Consider the following 20598-nt stretch of genomic DNA (forward strand, 5'->3'; position numbering starts at 1 on the left):
GAAGAGTGGACACCTGAGCCCCTCACCCAGCACCCGGTCATCTTTTCACAACTAATACACATCAATGAAAATGTCCTGTTCACACAGTAATGGTTATAGAATTGTACTTATCAGATACCAGCACACATGCTAAAAACAAGAAATTACAAATATCTTATCAGTTGTATATCAGCAGATATATGGAAACTTCCTCTTGTATAAATGAAGCAAAAAAAATCGACATTTTTGAAGGTAATACAGAGAGACTGAAAAAAGAATGTATAACATAGAGACAAACTGTTACGTGCCAGTGAAAAGCCATCTCCGTAGTAAGCCGTATATTACACCGGAGTACGTCACTAACATGTCAGGGATTGGTAAATGACTCTCGGATGTTTACATTACACGAGATATGGAGCAGCTGCAGTTTTTTCATGTTACAGAATTATTCTGGATTGGCAATGGAGTGAAGTTTGAAGTAATCCAACAGAAAAAAACCCAGATATATTAAAGCCACTACGTATAAACCTTTTTATAAAGATGCCTGGGGTTATAAAGATGCCCGGACATCAATGAAAAGTCACTTTTTAATATAAGACTTGTTTCTATTTTTCCACGTTTTCCAGTTCTTTGAATGCAACCAGCAGTGTATACACTAGTAGTTTTTAGTCTGGTTGCCAAGACTATGTCCCGTCAAATATATTCATACACGTAAATTCACTTTCTTCACTAATCTGTACTAGATATACTAATATACTACATTACATTTGTGAGGATAAGCATTCACATATTTTATTTCTTATAGGGGTTGTCCCAAGATCAATATTTATCAGCTATCTACAGGACAGATGTTACATGTCTGATTGGGTGCCGCGCTATACAAAGTCTATGCATCTGCACCCAGCTGGCACTCACTTTTTCTGTCTACCCCATAGACATTGAGGCAGTAGTGGGACCCCCAGCGATCAGACATTTATCACCTAGCCTATGGATAGGTGATAAATATTGATCTTGGGACAACCCCTTTAAGAAACAAATATAATTAAAAGAAACGCCATTACCATATAAATGTCTACCGTATTCTGGATGTAGCCATGATAACTAGAATGAAAATATCCTCTATTCCTTCCACTGGCTGCATTCAGAGGACTGGAAAATACAATAGAAATACAGTTTATATTATGAAGGGACTTACATTTAATGACGAAACATCTTTATAAAAAATAAAGTTTATAACCCCTTTAAGATCATTTCCTTCCTGTAAAAGAAGAGCTAGCAGTGACTCAATATCAGGGCTCTGTATGCTTTGTGCGAAATAAGAACTATATATTTCAGCCTTCATAGTTTTTCTCATGAATCTTGTAAGATTAATGAATTTACACATTTATATGTGAGCTAACTCTGTCACCAGATTCTCAAATCCCTATCTCCTATTGCATGTGACCGGCGCTGCAATGTAGATAACAGTAACGTTTTTTTTTTTTAAAAAAACGTTCATTTTGGCCAAGTTATGAGCTATTTTATATATATGCAAATGAGCTTTGAAATGGACAATTGGGCATTTTTTTTTCGTTATGTCCAACTGGGCGTGTATTGTGTTTTTAACTGGGCGTGTTTACGTGTATGACGCTGACCAATCAATGACCAGTCAGCGTCATACACGCATCTCCATTGATTTACACAGCAGCGATGTGCAGCCGCATACACAGAGATTAACGATAATCAAGTGTCCTGATAATGAATACACATGAAATCCAGCCTGGACGTCATGTGTATTCAGAATCCTGACACTTCTGAATCTTTTCTGTGAGATTTCCAGCAAGTGAAACGAAATCTCGTTTACCTCGTAATCTCGCGAGATTACGCGTGGCTTGCGGAAATCTCACAGAAAAGATTCAGAAGTGTCAGGATTCTGAATACACATGCCTTTATAAAGCTTGCTTTGTGCACTGGGGCCCAGTCATGCTGGAACAGAAAAGGGCCTTCCCCAAACTGTTCCCACAAAGTTGGAAGCATACAATTGCCCATAATGTCTTTGTATGCTGCAGCATTAAGATTTCCCTTCACTGGAACTAGGGGGCCTAGGCCAACCCCTGAAAAACAACCCCATAGCATTGTCCCCTTCCACCAAACTTTACAGTTGGCACAATGCAGTCAGGCAGGTAACATTCTCCTGGCATTTGCCAAACACAGACTCGTCCATCAGACTGCCAGATAGAGAAACATGATTTATCACTCCACAGAACACGTTTCCACTGCTCCAGTCTAGTGGCGACGTTCTCTACACCACTCCATCCGACGCTGGGCATTGTTCTTGCAGTCATGCTGTTATATATCAATATGTTGATATACTTATTAGTTTCTTTAGTTCGCTACATTTTGTTAGCAGATGTATTTTTATACTAACCCCATACTGCACCACGCTGTAATAGTATAGCGTGGGGAGCTGGTGGTTGCCACATCACGCCGTAGTACTATGATGATGCGGGTATGCCATAGGCTCAGTAGCTGTGCCACATGCCATTGACAGTGGGTGTCAGCTGTAATGGCCGGTGTAGAAGTAGAACCGGGCTGCTAATCTCTCAGATGTTACAGTCAATACTGACAGCGGCACCTATGCAGTTTTACAGAGGGAGGGGGCCCCTTCTTTAGGCCTGTTGGAGCCCCTGGCAACTAGGTGTCTAACTATTACTCCTAGGTCTGCCATGTCCCAGGGCATATAATCGTAATCAAAGAATTGCAGGGTCAAGCTTAATGGTAGGACTAAAAAAAAAAATCTGAGTAACTGTTTTATTATTGGAATTTTTAAAAAAAAAATAAACATAATAGGTATTACCACATTTATAACAACTTGTACAATACAATGCACACATTATTTATCCCACGTGGTGAATGCTTTAAAAAAAAAAAAACAATGCCAGAATAGCTGTTTTTTGTTCAACCACACGAAAAAAATACAAGTTCTCCCGCATAAAACAAGACCTCATAAAGATACATCGACGGAAAAAATAAGGTTGAGGAATGTGGCGACACAAAAGCAAATTATTGTGCAAAAGTGATAGAAACCATATAAATTTTGTATTGCTGTAATGACCCGCAGATTAAAGTTAACATATTATTTATAATGCACGGTGAACGGCATAACAATAAATCCCAAAAAACAATGGCGAAATGCTGGTTTTTTTTTCATTCCGCATCTCAAAAAAGTTCAAAAAAATTATTTAATACATTAAATGTACCCCAAAATGGTGCGATTAAGAAATACAACTCATTCTGAAAAAAACCTTATATGGTTACATCGGAATTTTTTTTTTAAATGTTTTTGGAATGTAGGAATGAAAAAGCAAAAAATTGCTGCGTCCTTCAGGACAAAACTAGGCCGTATCCTTAAGAGGTTAAAGGGAATGTGTTGCCAGAAAAACATGTTTTTTTTTAAAAAATTAAACATTTAGTGTGTGGGTGATTAAACATTGTTCAAATTTTTTTTATTTTTTTCACGAGTCAGGAAATAGTCAGGAAATATAATAAATTAATTCTAATTTATAATACTACCCATTTTTGGTCACTAGATGGAGCTATTCCCAAAATTGCAGCATTGCAACAATGGGTTAAAAGCCCTCGCTCTAGTGAGCTCTCAGCATCCCCCCCTCCTTTATCCTGGCTAGTGCCGGGATAAACGAGGGGTTTGAACGGTGTAACCTCCTACGCTGTGTGTCGCCATTTTTTGAGCTAACACACAGTGTAGTAGGTTTACATACAGTAGTAAACACACACAAACACGAACATACATTGAAATCTCTTACCTGCTCCTGCCGCCGCGGCTCCCTCCGGCCCGTCCGCTCCGTTTGCTGCCGCTGGTCCAAGTGCACAAATCCGGAAGCCGCGACCGGAAGTAGTAATATTACTGTCCGGCCGCGACTTCCGGTCCACAGGAAAATGGCGCCGGACGGCGCCAATTTCGAATTGGACTGTGTGGGAGCGGCGCATGCGCAGTTCCCACACAGACGCCGTACACTGAAGTCAATGGGACGGGAGCCGTTCGCAGTCCCTATGGGACTGTGGCTGCCGTATTCCATGTCTGTATGTGTCGTTAATCGACACAGACAGAAATGGAACAAAAAATGGCAGCCCCCATAGGGAAGAAAAAGTGTAAAAATAAGAAAAAGTAAAACACAAACACACAAATGAATATAAACGTTTTTAATAAAGCACTAACATCTTTAACATATAAAAAAATAATTTGTGATGACACTGTTCCTTTAAGTGTAAGGCTATTGTCAGGCAATATCTGTATGCCAACACAACTTATAATATACTGTACATGGGATTGTCTCTTAGTTTTTTTTTCTTTTTAGTTTACCTTAGATCAACAAAAGATTAGATCTTGTTTGAAAGACAGGATGCTTCAGATCTTTTACATATTTGTTTTCGAGGAAAATTCTAGCAGTGATGAGATTTAGTGGCATGGGCTCTATACAGATTTTGATCACACAGGTTTCCACTGTGTTGGTCACAATATGTTTCCTGCTCCCATTCAATATGTTTCCATCTGACCTCAGTAACTTTTGCTCTGGCCTGCTGAAGGCCAATACTAGATAGAAATGTGAGCTATTTTGTTAATCTCCCTTTTTAACTAAACTTCCTTCCACAGTGAAAGTCCATCAACATACTTGTCTGTATCATGATTTTAAATAGATATCCATAGATATATGGATACGTCACAAGGGTCAAAGACTACGCAATGGAGTAATCTCTCTATATTGTTTTAAAAATGGGCTTTGACCTTACTTCCTCCTGGTAAACTTTAATGTTTTAATGGGAATTTTAATGTTATTTTCTAGTGTATATACAATTGTAACACCTCATATCTTACCTACCAACATTCCTAGAACCAAATTCTTGTTATTAATGTTAATGCGATACTAGAAGAGTAAGGCTGGGTTCACACGACCTATTTTCAGACGTAAACGAGGCGTATTATGCCTCGATTTACGCCTGAAAATACAGCTACAATACGTCAGCAAACATCTGCCCATTCATCTGAATGGGTTTGCCGACGTACTGTGCAGACAACCTGTCATTTACGCGTCGTCGTTTGACAGCTGTCAAACGACGACGTGTAAATTGACTGCCTCGGCAAAGAAGTGCAGGACACTTCTTTGAAACGTAATTTGAGCCGTTCTTCATTGAACTCAATGAAGAGCAGCTCAAGATTTACGAGCGTCACAGACGCTTCGCATAATACGAGGAGGAGCTTTTACGTGTGAAACGAGGCAGCTGTTTTCTCCTGAAAACAGTCTGTCATTTCACACGTAAATGCCTGCTATCGTGTGCACATACCCTAATGGAAGCGTCTTTCAGTTGGCACAATGTATTTAGGAACAGGATACGCTTTATCTAGAGAGGGAATTAGCATTAGTAAGACTAAAAGAAAATAGTATATCTTATTTTCTCTCTTTAAATTGTATCAAGCTACAAAAACCAACAGAGCAGGTCTGGGTATCCATTACCTTCCATCCCTACAGGACAAATACATAGAAATAATACAGTCCCATATATTTATGTACAATATTCATCCACAAAATAAATGAAAATGCAATAGATACAAAATAATAAAATAGATGAAACACTAAATTCCATACATACCACTAATGCAAATTTCCCTAGGCTTGACCTTACCCACTCATATCCATGCTGTATTTTAGTTGAAAAAAAAAAAGATCTTACAATAATATTGTACAGTTGATGTAGTAGAATCACTGTTCATTAATGGGTTTAACTATGGCTGATCAGACATTTATTATTCTATAGTAAGTATATATGTATTCTAGCTACTTGGTTAAATTGTGACTAAGGCCCTATTCACATGACAGGGAACATGCAGTATTTTGGGCCGTTCTCCTGGCCGCACGGCTCCCACAGAAGTCTATGGGGCCGTGTAAAGCACGGCTGTCACTCGGATGTGATCCGAGTGACGGCCTTGCATTCTGCCGCTCGCTCTCTTCTCCTCACAGTGCGAAGTGCATGTGAGGAGGAGGAGGAGGGTATTTTGTTGCTCCCTGTAGAAGCTGAATCCCTAATCCCCGGCCAAGGCTTCGGCCGAAGCTGTTGCCAGGGATTCCGCTCCAAGAGAAGTCCCTGACGTCATTGTCCATATATGGACAGTGTCGCCAGGGACTTCTGAAGCGGAATCCCCGGCCCTGTGGCCACTGATTCTGATCCAGGAGAAGTCCCTGACTTCACTGTACAGGGGGGCTGTGTGGCATTACCTACAGGGGGCTGTGTGGCACTACCAACAAGGGGGTCTGTGTGGCACTACCTACAAGGGGGTCTGTGTGGCACTACCTACAAGGGGGACTGTGTGGCATTACCTACAGGGGGGCTGTGTGGCATTACCTACAAGGGGGCTGTGTGGCACTACCTACAAGGAGGTCTGTATGGCACTACCTACAAGGGGATCTGTGTGGCACTACCTACAAGGGGGTCTGTGTGGCACTACCTACAAGGGGGGGCTGTGTAGCATTACCTACAGGGGGGCTGTGGCATTATCTACAGAGGGAAGTGTGTGTCAGAAAATGTACAAATGAAATTCATCCGTTTTTAAAAGGGACAAGGAAAAAAACAGATGCAAAACGGGTCAAAATTGAATATTAAAAACGGAAACACGGCCCGGAACGGAAACGGAACGGATGCAAAATGGCCGAGAAAAATGGACCAATACGACCGTTTTTACCGGCCGACACTCGGACTCTGTCGTGTGAATAGAGCCTTACAGTCTAGATTTGTAAAAATTATACTTTATTTCAAATATATTTAGTTAATCATTAATTATTTTAAGGGCTTATTCACACGAACGTTGAATATGTCCATGTGATGGGCGTTAAAACATCGGCCGTCACATGGACGCATGTATTTCAATGGGGCCGTTCACACGGCCATTGTTTTAATGGACCGTGTGAAGGCTCCTTTGAATAATAGAACACGTCCTATTTTCTTCCATTTTCACGGATCCTCCATAGACTCAAGTCTATGGGGATCCGTGAAAACGGGTTCCGCATGGGTGAAACTCGGACGTGAAAAACTGCAGTTTTTCACGTCCGAGTTTCCCCACATTCATGTGAATAAGCTCTAAATGTTAAGAGTTTCAGCTTTTTTTATTTGCACTAGTTAAAATTAAACTACCACGTTAAAGCTATGGAACATGTCATGTATTCCTGTACACACTAAGCAGCTCCCTAGGCATATGCCTTGCTTATACAGTCCTGAGCTAGTGTATAGCAGTTTATGTACAGTGCAGCTTATCCTACACTTTTACATGTGATTTGATTCAAAGTTAAAGAGGCTCTGTCACCAGATTTTGCAACCCCTATCTGCTATTGCAGCAGATAGGCGTTGCAATGTAGATTACAGTAACGTTTTTATTTTTAAAAAACGAGCATTTTTGGCCAAGTTATGACCATTTTTGTATCTATGCAAATGAGGCTTTCTTAAGTACAACTGGGCGTGTATTGTGTATGTACATCTGGGCATTTTTACTTCTTTTACTAGCTGGGCGTTGTGAATAGAAGTATCATCCACTTCACAACGCCCAGCTTCTGGCAGTGCACAGACACAGCGTGTTCTCGAGAGATCACGCTGTGACGTCACTCACTTCCTGCCCCAGGTCCTGCATCGTGTCGGACCAGCGAGGACACATCGGCACCAGAGGCTACAGTTGATTCTGCAGCAGCATCGGCGTTTGCAGGTAAGTAGCTACATCGACTTACCTGCAAACGCCGATGCTGCTGCAGAATCAACTGTAGCCTCTGGTGCCGATGTGTCCTCGCTCGTCCGACACGATGCAGGACCTGGGGCAGGAAGTGAGTGACGTCACAGCGTGATCTCTCAAGAACACGCTGTGTGTCTGCACTGCCAGAAGCTGGGCGTTGTGAAGTGGATGATACTTCTATACACAACGCCCAGCTAGTAAAAGAAGTAAAAACGCCCAGATGTACACACACAATACACGCCCACTTGTACATAACTTTAAACACGCCCAGTTGTACTTTAGAAAGCCTCATTTACATAAATATAAAAATGGTCATAACTTGGCCAAAAATGCTCGTTTTAAAAAAAAACAAAACGTTACTCTTATCTACATTGCAGCGCCGATCTGCTGCAATAGGAGATAGGGGTTGCAAAATCTGGTGACAGAGCCTCTTTAAGGTGGCCATACACTTTCAATACCTGTCGGCCAGGGGGAGAAAGGGGAGTAAGCTGCTGCCAGACTTATAGGGGTGGGTTATTTTCCCTGAGAACAAAAGGATCAGGTGTGAAAATGCAATATTCTTGATCCTTCTTTACCATGACATCATGACACCAAGAGACTCGGGAGGCCCCATACATATTAGATGGTCGTCCGGTCCCGCCATATTCAGACTACATCATGTGTATGCGGGCCTATACAGTACAGGTGTGTTGTAATTAGCCGTGTACTTGTGTGTCCATCACATGACCAGGACAGATGTTTATCCACTGGAAATAAACAATGAAAGTTACTTCTGGATGATTGCAAGCAGAGATCTTGAAAACTGTGAAGAATTGATACAAAAAGGATATTGACAAATGTTATAATTTTTTATTCTACAGATAATTACTTTTATTTTCTGAAACTGTGATACTTCTTTAAACATTAGTAAAGAGATGTAGTCAGGTAAAAAGATGTACATTGGAGAGTACAGGGCTGGAGTACCTAATGTGCATAGACAATTTGCTGCTGACGTCTCTAAGATTTTGGCTTTTTTTCTTCTAATGGAGTATTTATGGAGTATATATGGAAATTTTCTTACTGCCTTTCTACTACAAAAAATACGCTAGTCCTAAAGTGCTCTAGGTGACTCTTGAAGTCTACAGCAATTTGTCTAACCCTCATAGTACTCTTTGAACCATTTCTTTCTTACTTTCAATGTGTCAATTCTTCTGTCTCTTGATTTTTATGTTTACCATTGGTTTTTTTTGGTAAAGGATTATGCAGTATCTTGGTGCTACCTTGAGTACAACCATGACCCTTTATAACCAGATAGATAAGTCCTTCCTGTTAATATAGTATTTCTCCATCATCTGCTTGCTTATTTATTAATACTCTAACTCTGAAGACAATTAAACACAGTCAAATTCATGGAAAGGGAAACAATGTACACACAATTTCCACTTACATAAGGAGTCTGGTAGCAAGTGTAACATCAGCGGCCGTCCATCTTCATGAAGGAGAAATAGGTTTTGGCTTCTCGAGCTTCTAAATTACTTATGTCATGGCATTAGACTTATTGATGAAATTTTAAATGTAAGATAGTGAAGGATAGACTGCAAATCATGGTCTCTAAAGTAATAGTGGCAAATTCCTGTGGTGTGGGATAATACACTTTGTGTTAATATTTAATATCTGTTAAATAGCTGTTCTTTTCCATTACAGCCCTTCTCTGCCTGCCCTTGATTGGCATCTGCCGTCGCAGTCAGGACCTTATGAACTTCGCATTGAAGTGCAGCCCAAATCTCATCATAGAGCTCATTATGAGACGGAAGGAAGCCGCGGGGCGGTGAAGGCATCTACTGGTGGACATCCTATTGTGCAGGTAACCATGTGATAGAAGCCATTGTTTATCCTGGAGTTTAATCAGAAATGTTTATTACAATCCACTATAATGGGTACAGGATGGTAAATCATTCTTTCCCAAAGGTATCAGAAATGTATAGCTTGTCCCTGTACAGTAGAATTTGGTGGCCTTGTAATATCTTCTCCACTACTGGGGATTTTTGTATCATTTTATTTGGTCTTGTAAGTATATAAATATTTTGGTGCTTGTATTGCACAACGTGATGCTTTTCCTCCATGCTGCCATGACATTCAATGAATTTACTGAATCTATTAGCATATTGCATGCATGTAGGCTACAACAGATTTCATTGTGGATTTAGCTCTAAAATATGTTCCAGACTAAATGTGTTTCTTAATATATCTTCTGTTTAGCGTGTAGTGCACACAAAGTTTTATTTTCATGTACTTTTACGTTTTTTGTCCACCACTATATCCCCACAAATAGAAGAAAATCCAGTGTTTTCTTTTAATAAAATCTCTTATAGTTTTTATATAGTTTATGTTCCTGTAAAGAAAACACAGGCATATATTTTGCTTCGACTCACCATTATTTGCTTTAAAAGGAAAGAAGTTTTTGCACACATTCACTATATTCATTTGACATTGCGCTCAAGCAGTATAGTTGAGAATATTAGTATATATTATACTATATTAGACTAAATATGGTGTAATGACAACAAGCTAACGCCTCCCATCATCCCATTATTATTATTATTATTATTACTGCTTTCAAAATTCTGTTTCTTTATTTTTAATAAAAACAAGGTAAATTTATCATAGACTATGTACCTAGCAAATAAATCCTATTTTCTGCGTGGGCTGGAAATACAAATTGCATCTTACACATTCTTTGAGGTTTGAACATAGAGAACAGGAAATGTTTTGAGTCTGAATCTGTTAAAAAGTATATCTGTCAAAATATGTTTCTGTCCAAACAAAGATGAGAAAAATTAGAGGCAGGCAACGTGTTTATCATAAATGTAATATATTCATTTCTGATATGTAGACAAGCCGAAATGACACAAACATCAGAACATTTGCCAAGCGCTCCACACTACATTGTCCTGACAGCTTGTAAATTATACACTTATCCTTCTTATGTATTAAGTGCAAAATGAGAACTAGATGTAAAAGCCTTATTAGATTAGTGTACCTAATAAGGACAATCGCGAGAAATCACAGGCCTATTTATAAGGGCTCATTCAGACAAGCGTGTGTCTCGTCCGTGTGACGGCCGTTAAAACGGTTGTCACACGGACTCATGTATTTTAATGGGGCCATTCACACGACTCGTTTCAACAGACCGTGTGAAGGGTCTGTGAAAAAATAGGACGTGTCCTATTTTTTTGCGTTTTTACGCATCCTCTCTAGACTCTAGTCTATGGGGGATGCGTGATAACGCGTCCTGCACGGGTGCACCTCGGACGTGAAAAAATGGTAGTTGCCGAACTCCAGATTTTCTGGCCAGCAAGGAATTTAAGGAATGTTTTTCGGAAAATGATGAGCAGTGTGATAGTGCCAGGGAAATGTGCTTGAATTTTGTGTTAAAAAACGAAAACTTGGATCTCTCCTGAGTAGAACTTTTATGCATGATTCTCTAAGGTTTTATTCTTAATGAATATCACATTCCTTAAATCAATTGTATTAATTTCATGCATAGTGTCTTCTCCAGTCTAGAAATCTACTAGGACAGGAAAATGAGCTTTCCACAACTACTGCTCTGTGTTATACCATAATTATAGCTCAGGGTCAAGGAGAAAGTTTAATTACAACTCATTTTAAACAAGGAGAATATTTTTCTAGCTGTAAATCAGGAGAAAGTGGAGGCAGAATTGGAGTAGTAGACCAAAAGGAAACCTTCCAAATTAGTGTCAGTTCCTCCATGTTTTCATTATCCATTACCTACAATTTATGTACGAGCAACTCACAAATTGCTGGCTCCGTGCCCCACCAACGTTTCCTTGGCATTCACGCCTGCACACGTTAGCTGAAAAAGCCTGTGTCTATTGTCCATGTGTTTCCAAAATGTATCTTAAGGTGCAAAAAAAGACATTAACACACATCTGTGAGCCAGGATGCAATTATTATATGTAATGAAGCCAAGCAAACATACCACAAAGCAGACATTTTATAGCTCAATCATAAACGGCTGGCACTTTTTACCAGCAACTCCACGCGGTTATTGCAATATGCACATGGCCAGCACTTGCCAAATAATACATTCACACATATTCAGCGTGAAAAAGATTACATTCAAGTCAATGATTTCATCAGCTGGAAGCAGTACGTTGGATTGTTGGGCCCAGGCCAGTTGTCTTTCTGTTTTTCAACCTCACGTACATTTCTATATACAAATATTAACAGGTTGGATATTGCAGGTGGTAGAGCTCTACGGTTTCATTGTCATTCAGATGGGCCTCTACTTCATGGTGTTAAGTTCTTCGGAGTCGGTTATATCATGTCTGGAATTGAAAGTTTCATTAACGGAATACACCGAAGAAATACTGTGATCGCAAATTGCTTTTTATTACTTATGGTATTACTTCATGGATGTTTTGTCTTATAGTGAACCTAGCTCTTAATCGAGTATGTTTGTTTTTAGTGCTATGTGCGCAGATAGGGGTTGAGTGGCAGGAGTGGTAGATTTATCGTTTTAGTTTTTTCTGTTATCTTGGATTTCATAAAAAGTCATTTGTGTTGAAACTCTAATAAAACACAGGGAATCACATGTGAGGTTCTTACCTGATGCTATAAGATCTCATTTAGCTTTGCATATTTTGCAAATCTTGCAACTTATTATGTACAGATAATTATGCTTTGCATACCATCTTCATAAAAATTTGCTAAAACGTAGTCCTTGGCAGTTCAAGACATCCAGAGGATGTTATTAAAAGTTTCTTAAAGAGGTTTTAGAGGATCACCCAAAAACGGGCCGGGGGTGAGGAATGGAATCAAATATGAAAAGAAGTATAACTTACATATTAAATCCCCTGCTTCTTGAGCTCCAGTACTTCCCATCGGTCTTTGTTTACTGACCTGTATCGATGACGTCACGTCGACACACAGGACCACTGAAGCCATGGCTTTAGCTACAGCACAGTAAACAGAGCAGGGCGGGGAGCACCAAAGCAGTGGCGCTGTTGCAGTTAGAGATTTAACCGGTAAAGTATCTTTCATTTATTATTTAATGGCATTTCCCCCATGGCCTGTTTTTTGGTGATCTGGACACCCCTTTTTATATGTTGTAGTGTCCATTGCATCTGTTTGATTGCTGCAAAATTGATAATAGATAAAATCGAGGTTTCCAGAGGAGTCTATTTTCAATTGACTTACATATGCTGACTTAAATTGGACCTGTCAGCTCTCCTTACATGTCTGTTTTAGTAAATGCTTGTATTCCCTATAAAATAAAAATTCTGGAGCATCTTTATCAGAATTCTGCGTGTACCGTTCCTCTGTTATTCTTCCTACAAATTTATGAATAAAGGAACAACTGGGTGTTACTAGTGGGGGTGTGTCCCAATCACAGTCTAACAATGTCCAATCAGTGCTCACAGTCTCAGACTGTGTAGGGACACGCCACTTTGACAAGGGAGATTGTAACACCCTAGTTACAAAAGGCATAACAAAGGTACGGCACAACGGAGAGTTCTATGAAAATATGTTCCAGAATTGTTATTTTATGGGAATACAAGTATTTACTAAAACAGACATATCATGAGAGGTGACAGATCCTCTTTAAAGGGTACATTCACACACAGCAGATATTTCCATTCCATACATCTGAATGGGATTGTTGCTGCAGCATGTACATGGATTTCTGAAAGCCTCGCTCAGATGAACGAGGCAGTCACAAAAGGGAAACTGTCACTGCTTTTTAAGTTACAATATATTCTCATATTATTATTCATACATATCTTCGAATATACATCTTTTACGTTGTTAGCGTCCTGCTGAGCAAATGGTCAGATAGTAAGTCTAAAGGCAGTACCTGTCCCTTTGAATCTAATGCTGAGCATGCACTAGAGACATTGGATGGCAGAAAAGGTTCATTTACACCATTCTTTTCCACTCTCGGCGCCTTTTTGTGACATGAACGAGTGTAACAGATACAAAACTAAGACAGATATCTGTTGAAAAATTGATGCGTCGTGTTGGATTTTTTTTAGGTCATTGTGGGGTGCAGTCCTTGTTAAGTCGTTCGTGCCAAACGACAGATCTGTATCCCATCACTAAAATCTCTGACCAGTCCACAGATCAAGGAAGAGATCGATTTGTCATTTTCAAAAAGGACAACCATCACAGACCAACTGTGACAAATTGTTCAGAAAACAGCCGTCTGAAATCCCTAGAGTATGTCGAGCTTTAAGGCTGGAGCTACAGAGAGAGACCAATCACGTTCACTGTTGTTCAGTAAATATGAGAAGACATGACAGGAGAGTCAGTATATAGGGGAAGCTGCTAAATTATGTATTCCTGTCGGCATATATATGACTGGAAAATCTCCCAATGTAAACGTCGAAGTGCCCATAGACTTTAATGGCCAAACATATGCCAAAAGTACGTTTGGCCAGGATCCCGCACCCCTCAACTGTATTGGTAAGGATAATAAACAAGGAAATTAATACTGCGCAATCTACGGCAGACATAAGTATACAGTTGCATACGTCTGGCCATAACTTTGGCAGGACCATAAGTAAATACTGAACGTGGTGTGAATTTAGCCTAACAGCGCTGAAATCTCTGGAGCAACTAATCACAGGCGGAATTCAGATGAATCATAATGTACGTTTTATATGAAGAAAAAAAAACCCTCACATAGTACATGTTATTGTATAATTCTAAATTGATGGGTCCAAACATTTTGATGATTGATACTCTTTAATTCCTAGTCACTATCAATATGCACTGACATTAGCTATAAAGTATCTGTAGCAGCATAGAACAGTTCTATCATTATAGCTATACTGATGGTGATTGTACTGCATTGGCACACTCATTCACTTGTATCAGATACTTTCCTAATTACCTATTTCTAAGGGTTTAGGCATGATTGGCCTGGTGTCATACGTTCAAGTCAACTTACATTGTACATTTACCTATAGGTCTCTAAGTAACTCACCAGATATATTCTTTTTAGGCTCTGTTGGTTGGGCTCCCGTTCTGAAGTTCCGTCTGAGCTTTCCGTCAGAACGGGTGCACAACAGAGACAAACGGAAATGGTGATGGAAACGGAAAGCTCTGGTTTCCGTTCGTGTCTGTTCATAGTCCCGTTCTGATGGAAAGCTCCGACGTAACGTCAGAACGGGACCCCAACGCAGATGTGAACAAAGTCCTGCAAAATCATGGTCTTAGTATAAATAAATTAAAATAAATATTTGTTTTTTGCAAGCTTAACCTAATGATTTATAATATACAGATGTCGTGCATGAAGAAATATAAAGCCATCTTGGCTTCTGCTTAATAAAGAAGACTAGGTGCCACCTATGTTTTCAATAAGTTCTGCATGCAGTCATTGTGTAACCTCTATTATGCAGACAGGCACCCTTGCACATCATATATTTTGAAGAGGTGTGAAGTATTTTTGCGCGAGCATGTAAAAAAAAAAATCACTTATAATAAACCAAAATGAACAAAGAACAGATGTCCTCAGCACAAAAGACACACCATTTTTATCACTTGGTTCATTTATTTTTGTTACAAGTGAAAGGGATCCATATGAAAACCATACAAGAGAACGCATGCAGCTGACCTCTCCGATTTATACAGACGTGGAGAAGCCATGTTTTTGTATGGTTTGGCTCAGCCAACAACCAGACGCACCATTATTTCTAGCTTACCTGCCAAATGCTGGGTATACAACATGAGGCAAGTGATACATTTTTATATGTCTGGCTGTAATAAAACATCTGGCCTCTATTCTTAATGTAGTATCTTGGCATGAGAGGCCATGTTTGCTTCCAACAAGTATTAGTAAAAACTGTTGGCATTAAAGACATTATTATTTATTTAAAAAATTCAAATTGTACAAATAATAAAAACAAAAAAGTTGTTTTCTAATATAGGACCCAGTATTTTATTTGCTGTTTTAACATTTTGATTAATTCCGAGGATAGGTTCTTAATAAAAAAAAAAATCAGTAGCTGACTTTGCCAATCTGTGGGCATTACTAGCAGAAGGGGACCGTTAGGGCATGATCAGACGTGGCGGAATTCTTCAGACACTGTCCGCATCAATGCCGCACATAATCCGCGTTGCAGATTCCGTTGCGGATTTGGCTAAAATGTTAAGTAAAATGCTGCGGATTCAGGTGCAGATCACATCCTGCTTTCTTTCAAACATTCCATCCCAGTCTGGCTATAGACCTCGACACACATAGATCCATCCAAAATGATGAAATATCCTGTTCCTGAAAGCAATCCGCAACGCAACACACATTACATCTGCGGATTTCATTGCGTAATTTTGAAACTCCATTGAAGTCAATGGAGAAATTCCGCAACAAGTACGCATCAAGTTAGTGTATGCTGCAGACAGAAAATTCCGCACAAAATTCCGCACAAAATTCCTATGGTCCGCAGCAGAGTTTTCCGCAATGTCTGCACGAAGATAACTAAAAAGGTGTGGAAACCAATGGACAAACTGTCTGCTGCGGATTTCCACTGTGGACTGTCCGCAGCGGAATTCCACAGCAATTCCGCCACGTCTGAACGTGCCCTAACAAGAATCTAGTTACAAATTTAATAAGAAATTGTTACAACAGCGAATTTCCCTGTCAACAGCTTACCAAACTATAATGAGAAGGTTATAAAACTATAATTATTGCAGTGTCAGTGCTGATAAATTATCTTCCAACTTGCAGATATCCCCTATTATTGCCTATTTGTCAGACGTAATGATTTCTGATTTCATTGTAATACTCTATGAAAAGAGTCTGCTACTAATAAAATGCATTAATATTTAGAAAATGGTTGTTTACTTCATTTTACCCAATTGTATCATACGGATCTAAAAATGGTCACACTATCAGCAGCAAGAAATGCATCCTTTTGCTTCTTATAATTGAATATCAGTCTCTCACGTTGCTGTTTAAGAATTTTATCCCATTCTACTTTTCAGAAGAGCTTTAATTCAGGCACATTAGTGTGTTTTCATGCATCCACAGCTTGTTTCAGGTTCTGCACATCATTTCTATTAGGTTCAAGTCAAGACATGGACCGAGGTGGATCCATGATTGAAATCTAGGTGAGGGGAGGAATAGTGTTGCTCAACTCGCAACAGTGAATTCGTTTTATTTGGTCAAAATTCTAAAATTCTAAAGCACCTTTTACTTAGAACTGTGCATTGTGTCGTTCCTCTGTTATTTATCCTGGAAATATATGAATAAATTGACACTGGGTGTTACCATTCCCCATGTCAAAGAGCTGTATCCCTGCACAATCTGACAGTGTCCAATTATCTCTGACAGTATCAGACTGTGTAGGGACACATGCTCTTGACTAGGGGAATGTTAACACTCAGTTGTCAATTAGGTGAGGGATACAGAAAGACTTTTTTGTGTAGCACTACTGATTAATTTTAGCGAGTGACACTGCAGCACACAAGATTGCATGCAACTCAATGTATTGTTTTGCACTGCAGCTGTAGCTCTAGAGTAAAAATCAAATAGTTGCGCTAGAAAAAAGTCTCAATGTTTTCCATGCCTTATTCACACATTTCCAGGAGGAATAATAGAGCAACGTCACAACACAGTGTTCTAAGTAAAATGCTCAAGAATTCCTATCTCATGGGGAATACAAGTATTTACTATAACAGATATGTCAGGAGAGGTGAAAGCTCCTCTATAAATCCAGTGACTCACAGGTGATGTAATATCTGACTGTAGACGTTCCCTCTTCTTTTCTTCTCCATCTGGTCTAGACCATTATGACTACTACTCCTGACTAGTGCAGTTTACTGCAAAGACATCTTTGGCCCTTCGCTTCTGCAGCCCATTCCCTGCCGCTATATAAATTCAGACCCCAGACCATACCCTTAAATGAATTCACACCTCAGACCATATCCCCAAATTAATTCAGACCCATATAAAAGGGCTTCTACACTCCTTGCTCCCAGGCTCTTATTCAGCTCCAGGTGCCGCCGCACACATTTTGCTTGCTGCCGGAGCTGAAGAGGAGCCCGTGAGTGAGAAGGGTCAGTATTATCAGCCATCATCCATTGGATAAATCTTAGATAAAATGACCCCCATCATCTTCTAGGCAACTCTCCTTAGCAGTTCAGATATAGATTATTTTTGTGTTTTGGATTATTGTCTTGCTTCATGAGCAGATGTTGAACATATATGGCATGGTGCAGAATTTATGATTTTTTTTCAATTATGTCAAGGCATCCTTACACCATAACACTATAACCAGCTGTTGATGCAATGCACATAGTGTGAAATGCTGTATTTAATTTATGTCAGATTTTATTGGAACTGTGTTGTTTACAGAATTCTACTTTATACTTGAGTATGCATATAACATTATCACAGCTTAGCGATCAACCAGATGCTTTTGAATAGGTGTGACTTAGCACTGCTTTTCTGCCATGAATGCCACTCTTGCCAAGTCACTTTCTTCTTGCAGAGTCACGAACACTGACCTCAGATGAGGGTAGAGACCCGTTCCGAAAACTAGTTCTGAAGAGAAAGACTCTATAGGAAAAGTTTTAAAGGAGTTATGAAGGAGGGGCAGAAAGGCATTATTAATTTGCAGGCGGCATTTCATTTTTTAATAATGTTCACAAAAATCACAATAGGTGGCAGTCTTTCAGGTCCCTCCTGTAGTCATAATTGGGTGATTTCTGTTTGGAGATTTAAGTTTAAGTCTACTGAGTACACCTCTTAAAATTTCCCACTGAATACCTCACTTATATTCTGTTATGCAAAAGCTCATGCTTGAATGGGGTATGGAGCTAAGGGGCAGCAATTGTGTTGTAGGGAGCAAACTTGTTATTTTATTTGTCGATCTCAACTAGTTACACTTCCGGCATTCACAATGCAGTCACATTAGTGTTTAGGTACAATGACAATATTTAATGCTTTGAAGGGATAGCAAACCTAAAATCTTACTGTATGAAATAGATGACATATGAGCTGTCTAATGATCAGCACCCAATTGTATTCTATTCCCAGCCTGCATTGTAACGGAGTAAAAATCATTAAGTCTAATTCTGCTCGGTGATTCAGTTAAGTAGTGTGCGCTCACTCTTGTGCGTTCTTTGGCTTGCTTCCCTGTTTTGCTACTTGTTTGGAAGCATGAATGATATCATTAATAATCTGGCAGCTAGAACTGCTGCTTGCCGCTAAAGCAGTATCATCAGTCAAGCTGTTATCTTGTAGAACTTAAAAAAAATACATGTATATCAGAATTTCAGATTGAAGGTGGCACATAATATCATACATGTGCCATGTTATGTTCTTACAATGAAACATACCACACTAGGCTAAACTTCCACAAGGCAAATGAGACAAAAAGATCCTTTGTAGACAGCCATTACAGAATGTTTTTTAATCTTTGTGTTTTTTTAGCAATCTGTTCTTTGTTCACAAGAAAAGGCATGCTTTGTATAATAAGTATTAGAGGAATATCATTCCAATTCATAAGGGAGAGAGGAGTCTTATTGGATACTTTTAGTTATTGACAAGTTTCAGTAATTCTATCTTGACATTAAGGAATAAGAGCCAAGCTACAAAACAAATGCTGCTGCTCAATGATACTACAGTTTCAAAAGATTGTGTAGAATAACTATAAGGCCGGATTCACACGAGCGTTGCGCATCTCGGACGTGAAAAACATTATTTTTTCACGTCCGATATGCATCTGTGCTCTGCGCTGCAGGACTCGTTATCACGCATCCCCCATACATTAGAGTCTATGGAGGGATGCGTGAAGCGTGAAAAAATAGGACTTGTCCTATTTTCTCACGGACCCTTCACACGGTCCGTTGAAACAACGGCTGTGTGAACGGCCCCACTGCATTATATAGGTCTGTGTGATGGCCGTTGTTTCAACGGCCGTCGCACGGACGTCTTACACGTTCATGTGAATAAGGCCTAATGGTGTAGATTGATCAAGACTGGTGTACCACTTTATGCAGACTTCATGTGACTGCAACACAGTTTGAATAAAATGTATGGCAATATTCTATGACAATGACACTACACAGGTAAATGTAGATTAGTTTTATGGTCCCGTGACATTTATATTGACAAGTACTCAACATTATATTGTATAGCAAATATAGGGAAAGTTGAGGCAGTGCTTTTGGCTATTTCTGTATCTCCCATAGATAATAATGGAGAATGACTGTGCATGGGCGACCACCTCTCCCCAGCAAACATTATAAACTTCAGTGTAACAAAATGTAACATTTTTAATTCGATTTTCTTATACAACCACAATAATGGCAGGTTGTCCCATTGCTTTGGTGGCTCATTATAGGAATAGCCTTTGTTTGGAAATACCTCTTAATGTAAAGTTTCCCAAGTAGAAAATAGAAAGAAATTACATTTATAAAAAATGTAATGTCATCTGTGATCACAGCAATACCTGCTCATCCTCATATGGGTGGAAAACGCCCTTCTATGGTAGAAAAGGACTTTCCTTCAGGGAGACACAAATTAATCTCTTAGGAGAGCAAAACAACATCCTTTACTGATATTGTGGTTGAGTCTGCAGATCCACCCAGTTATTGTCCCGTTTTCCACAAATAACACCAGGCTTCAGACTGAAATATACTTAATAAATTACTTTTCAGTCTTATGCAAAAATAACTAAAAAAGATTCTAAAATACTTTAGAGTATTGCCGTTTTATCTTTTCTTTAAATGTGACATACAACTGTTTGTTTTGCCAAAGTGAAAGTTAGTATTTGTGAACCTTAATTAATATCTTCTGAATTATATCAGTAGCAAATTGACTTTATTCCAACTACACACAGAAG

General features: G+C 39.3%; 1 protein-coding gene across 1 annotated transcript in view; it reads left to right on the top strand.

Moving 5' to 3' along the window:
• The window catches only part of NFATC1 (nuclear factor of activated T cells 1), a 163769-nt gene that overhangs the window by 21094 nt on the left and 122077 nt on the right, over nucleotides 1-20598 (top strand). The window contains exon 3 of the mRNA XM_075828152.1: nucleotides 9431-9590. Within this exon, the coding sequence (XP_075684267.1) occupies nucleotides 9431-9590 (160 nt within the window). The remainder of the gene's footprint in view (nucleotides 1-9430; nucleotides 9591-20598) is intronic.

This window comes from Rhinoderma darwinii, chromosome 5 (assembly GCF_050947455.1).
Source record: "Rhinoderma darwinii isolate aRhiDar2 chromosome 5, aRhiDar2.hap1, whole genome shotgun sequence".
Taxonomy (NCBI): domain Eukaryota; kingdom Metazoa; phylum Chordata; class Amphibia; order Anura; family Rhinodermatidae; genus Rhinoderma; species Rhinoderma darwinii.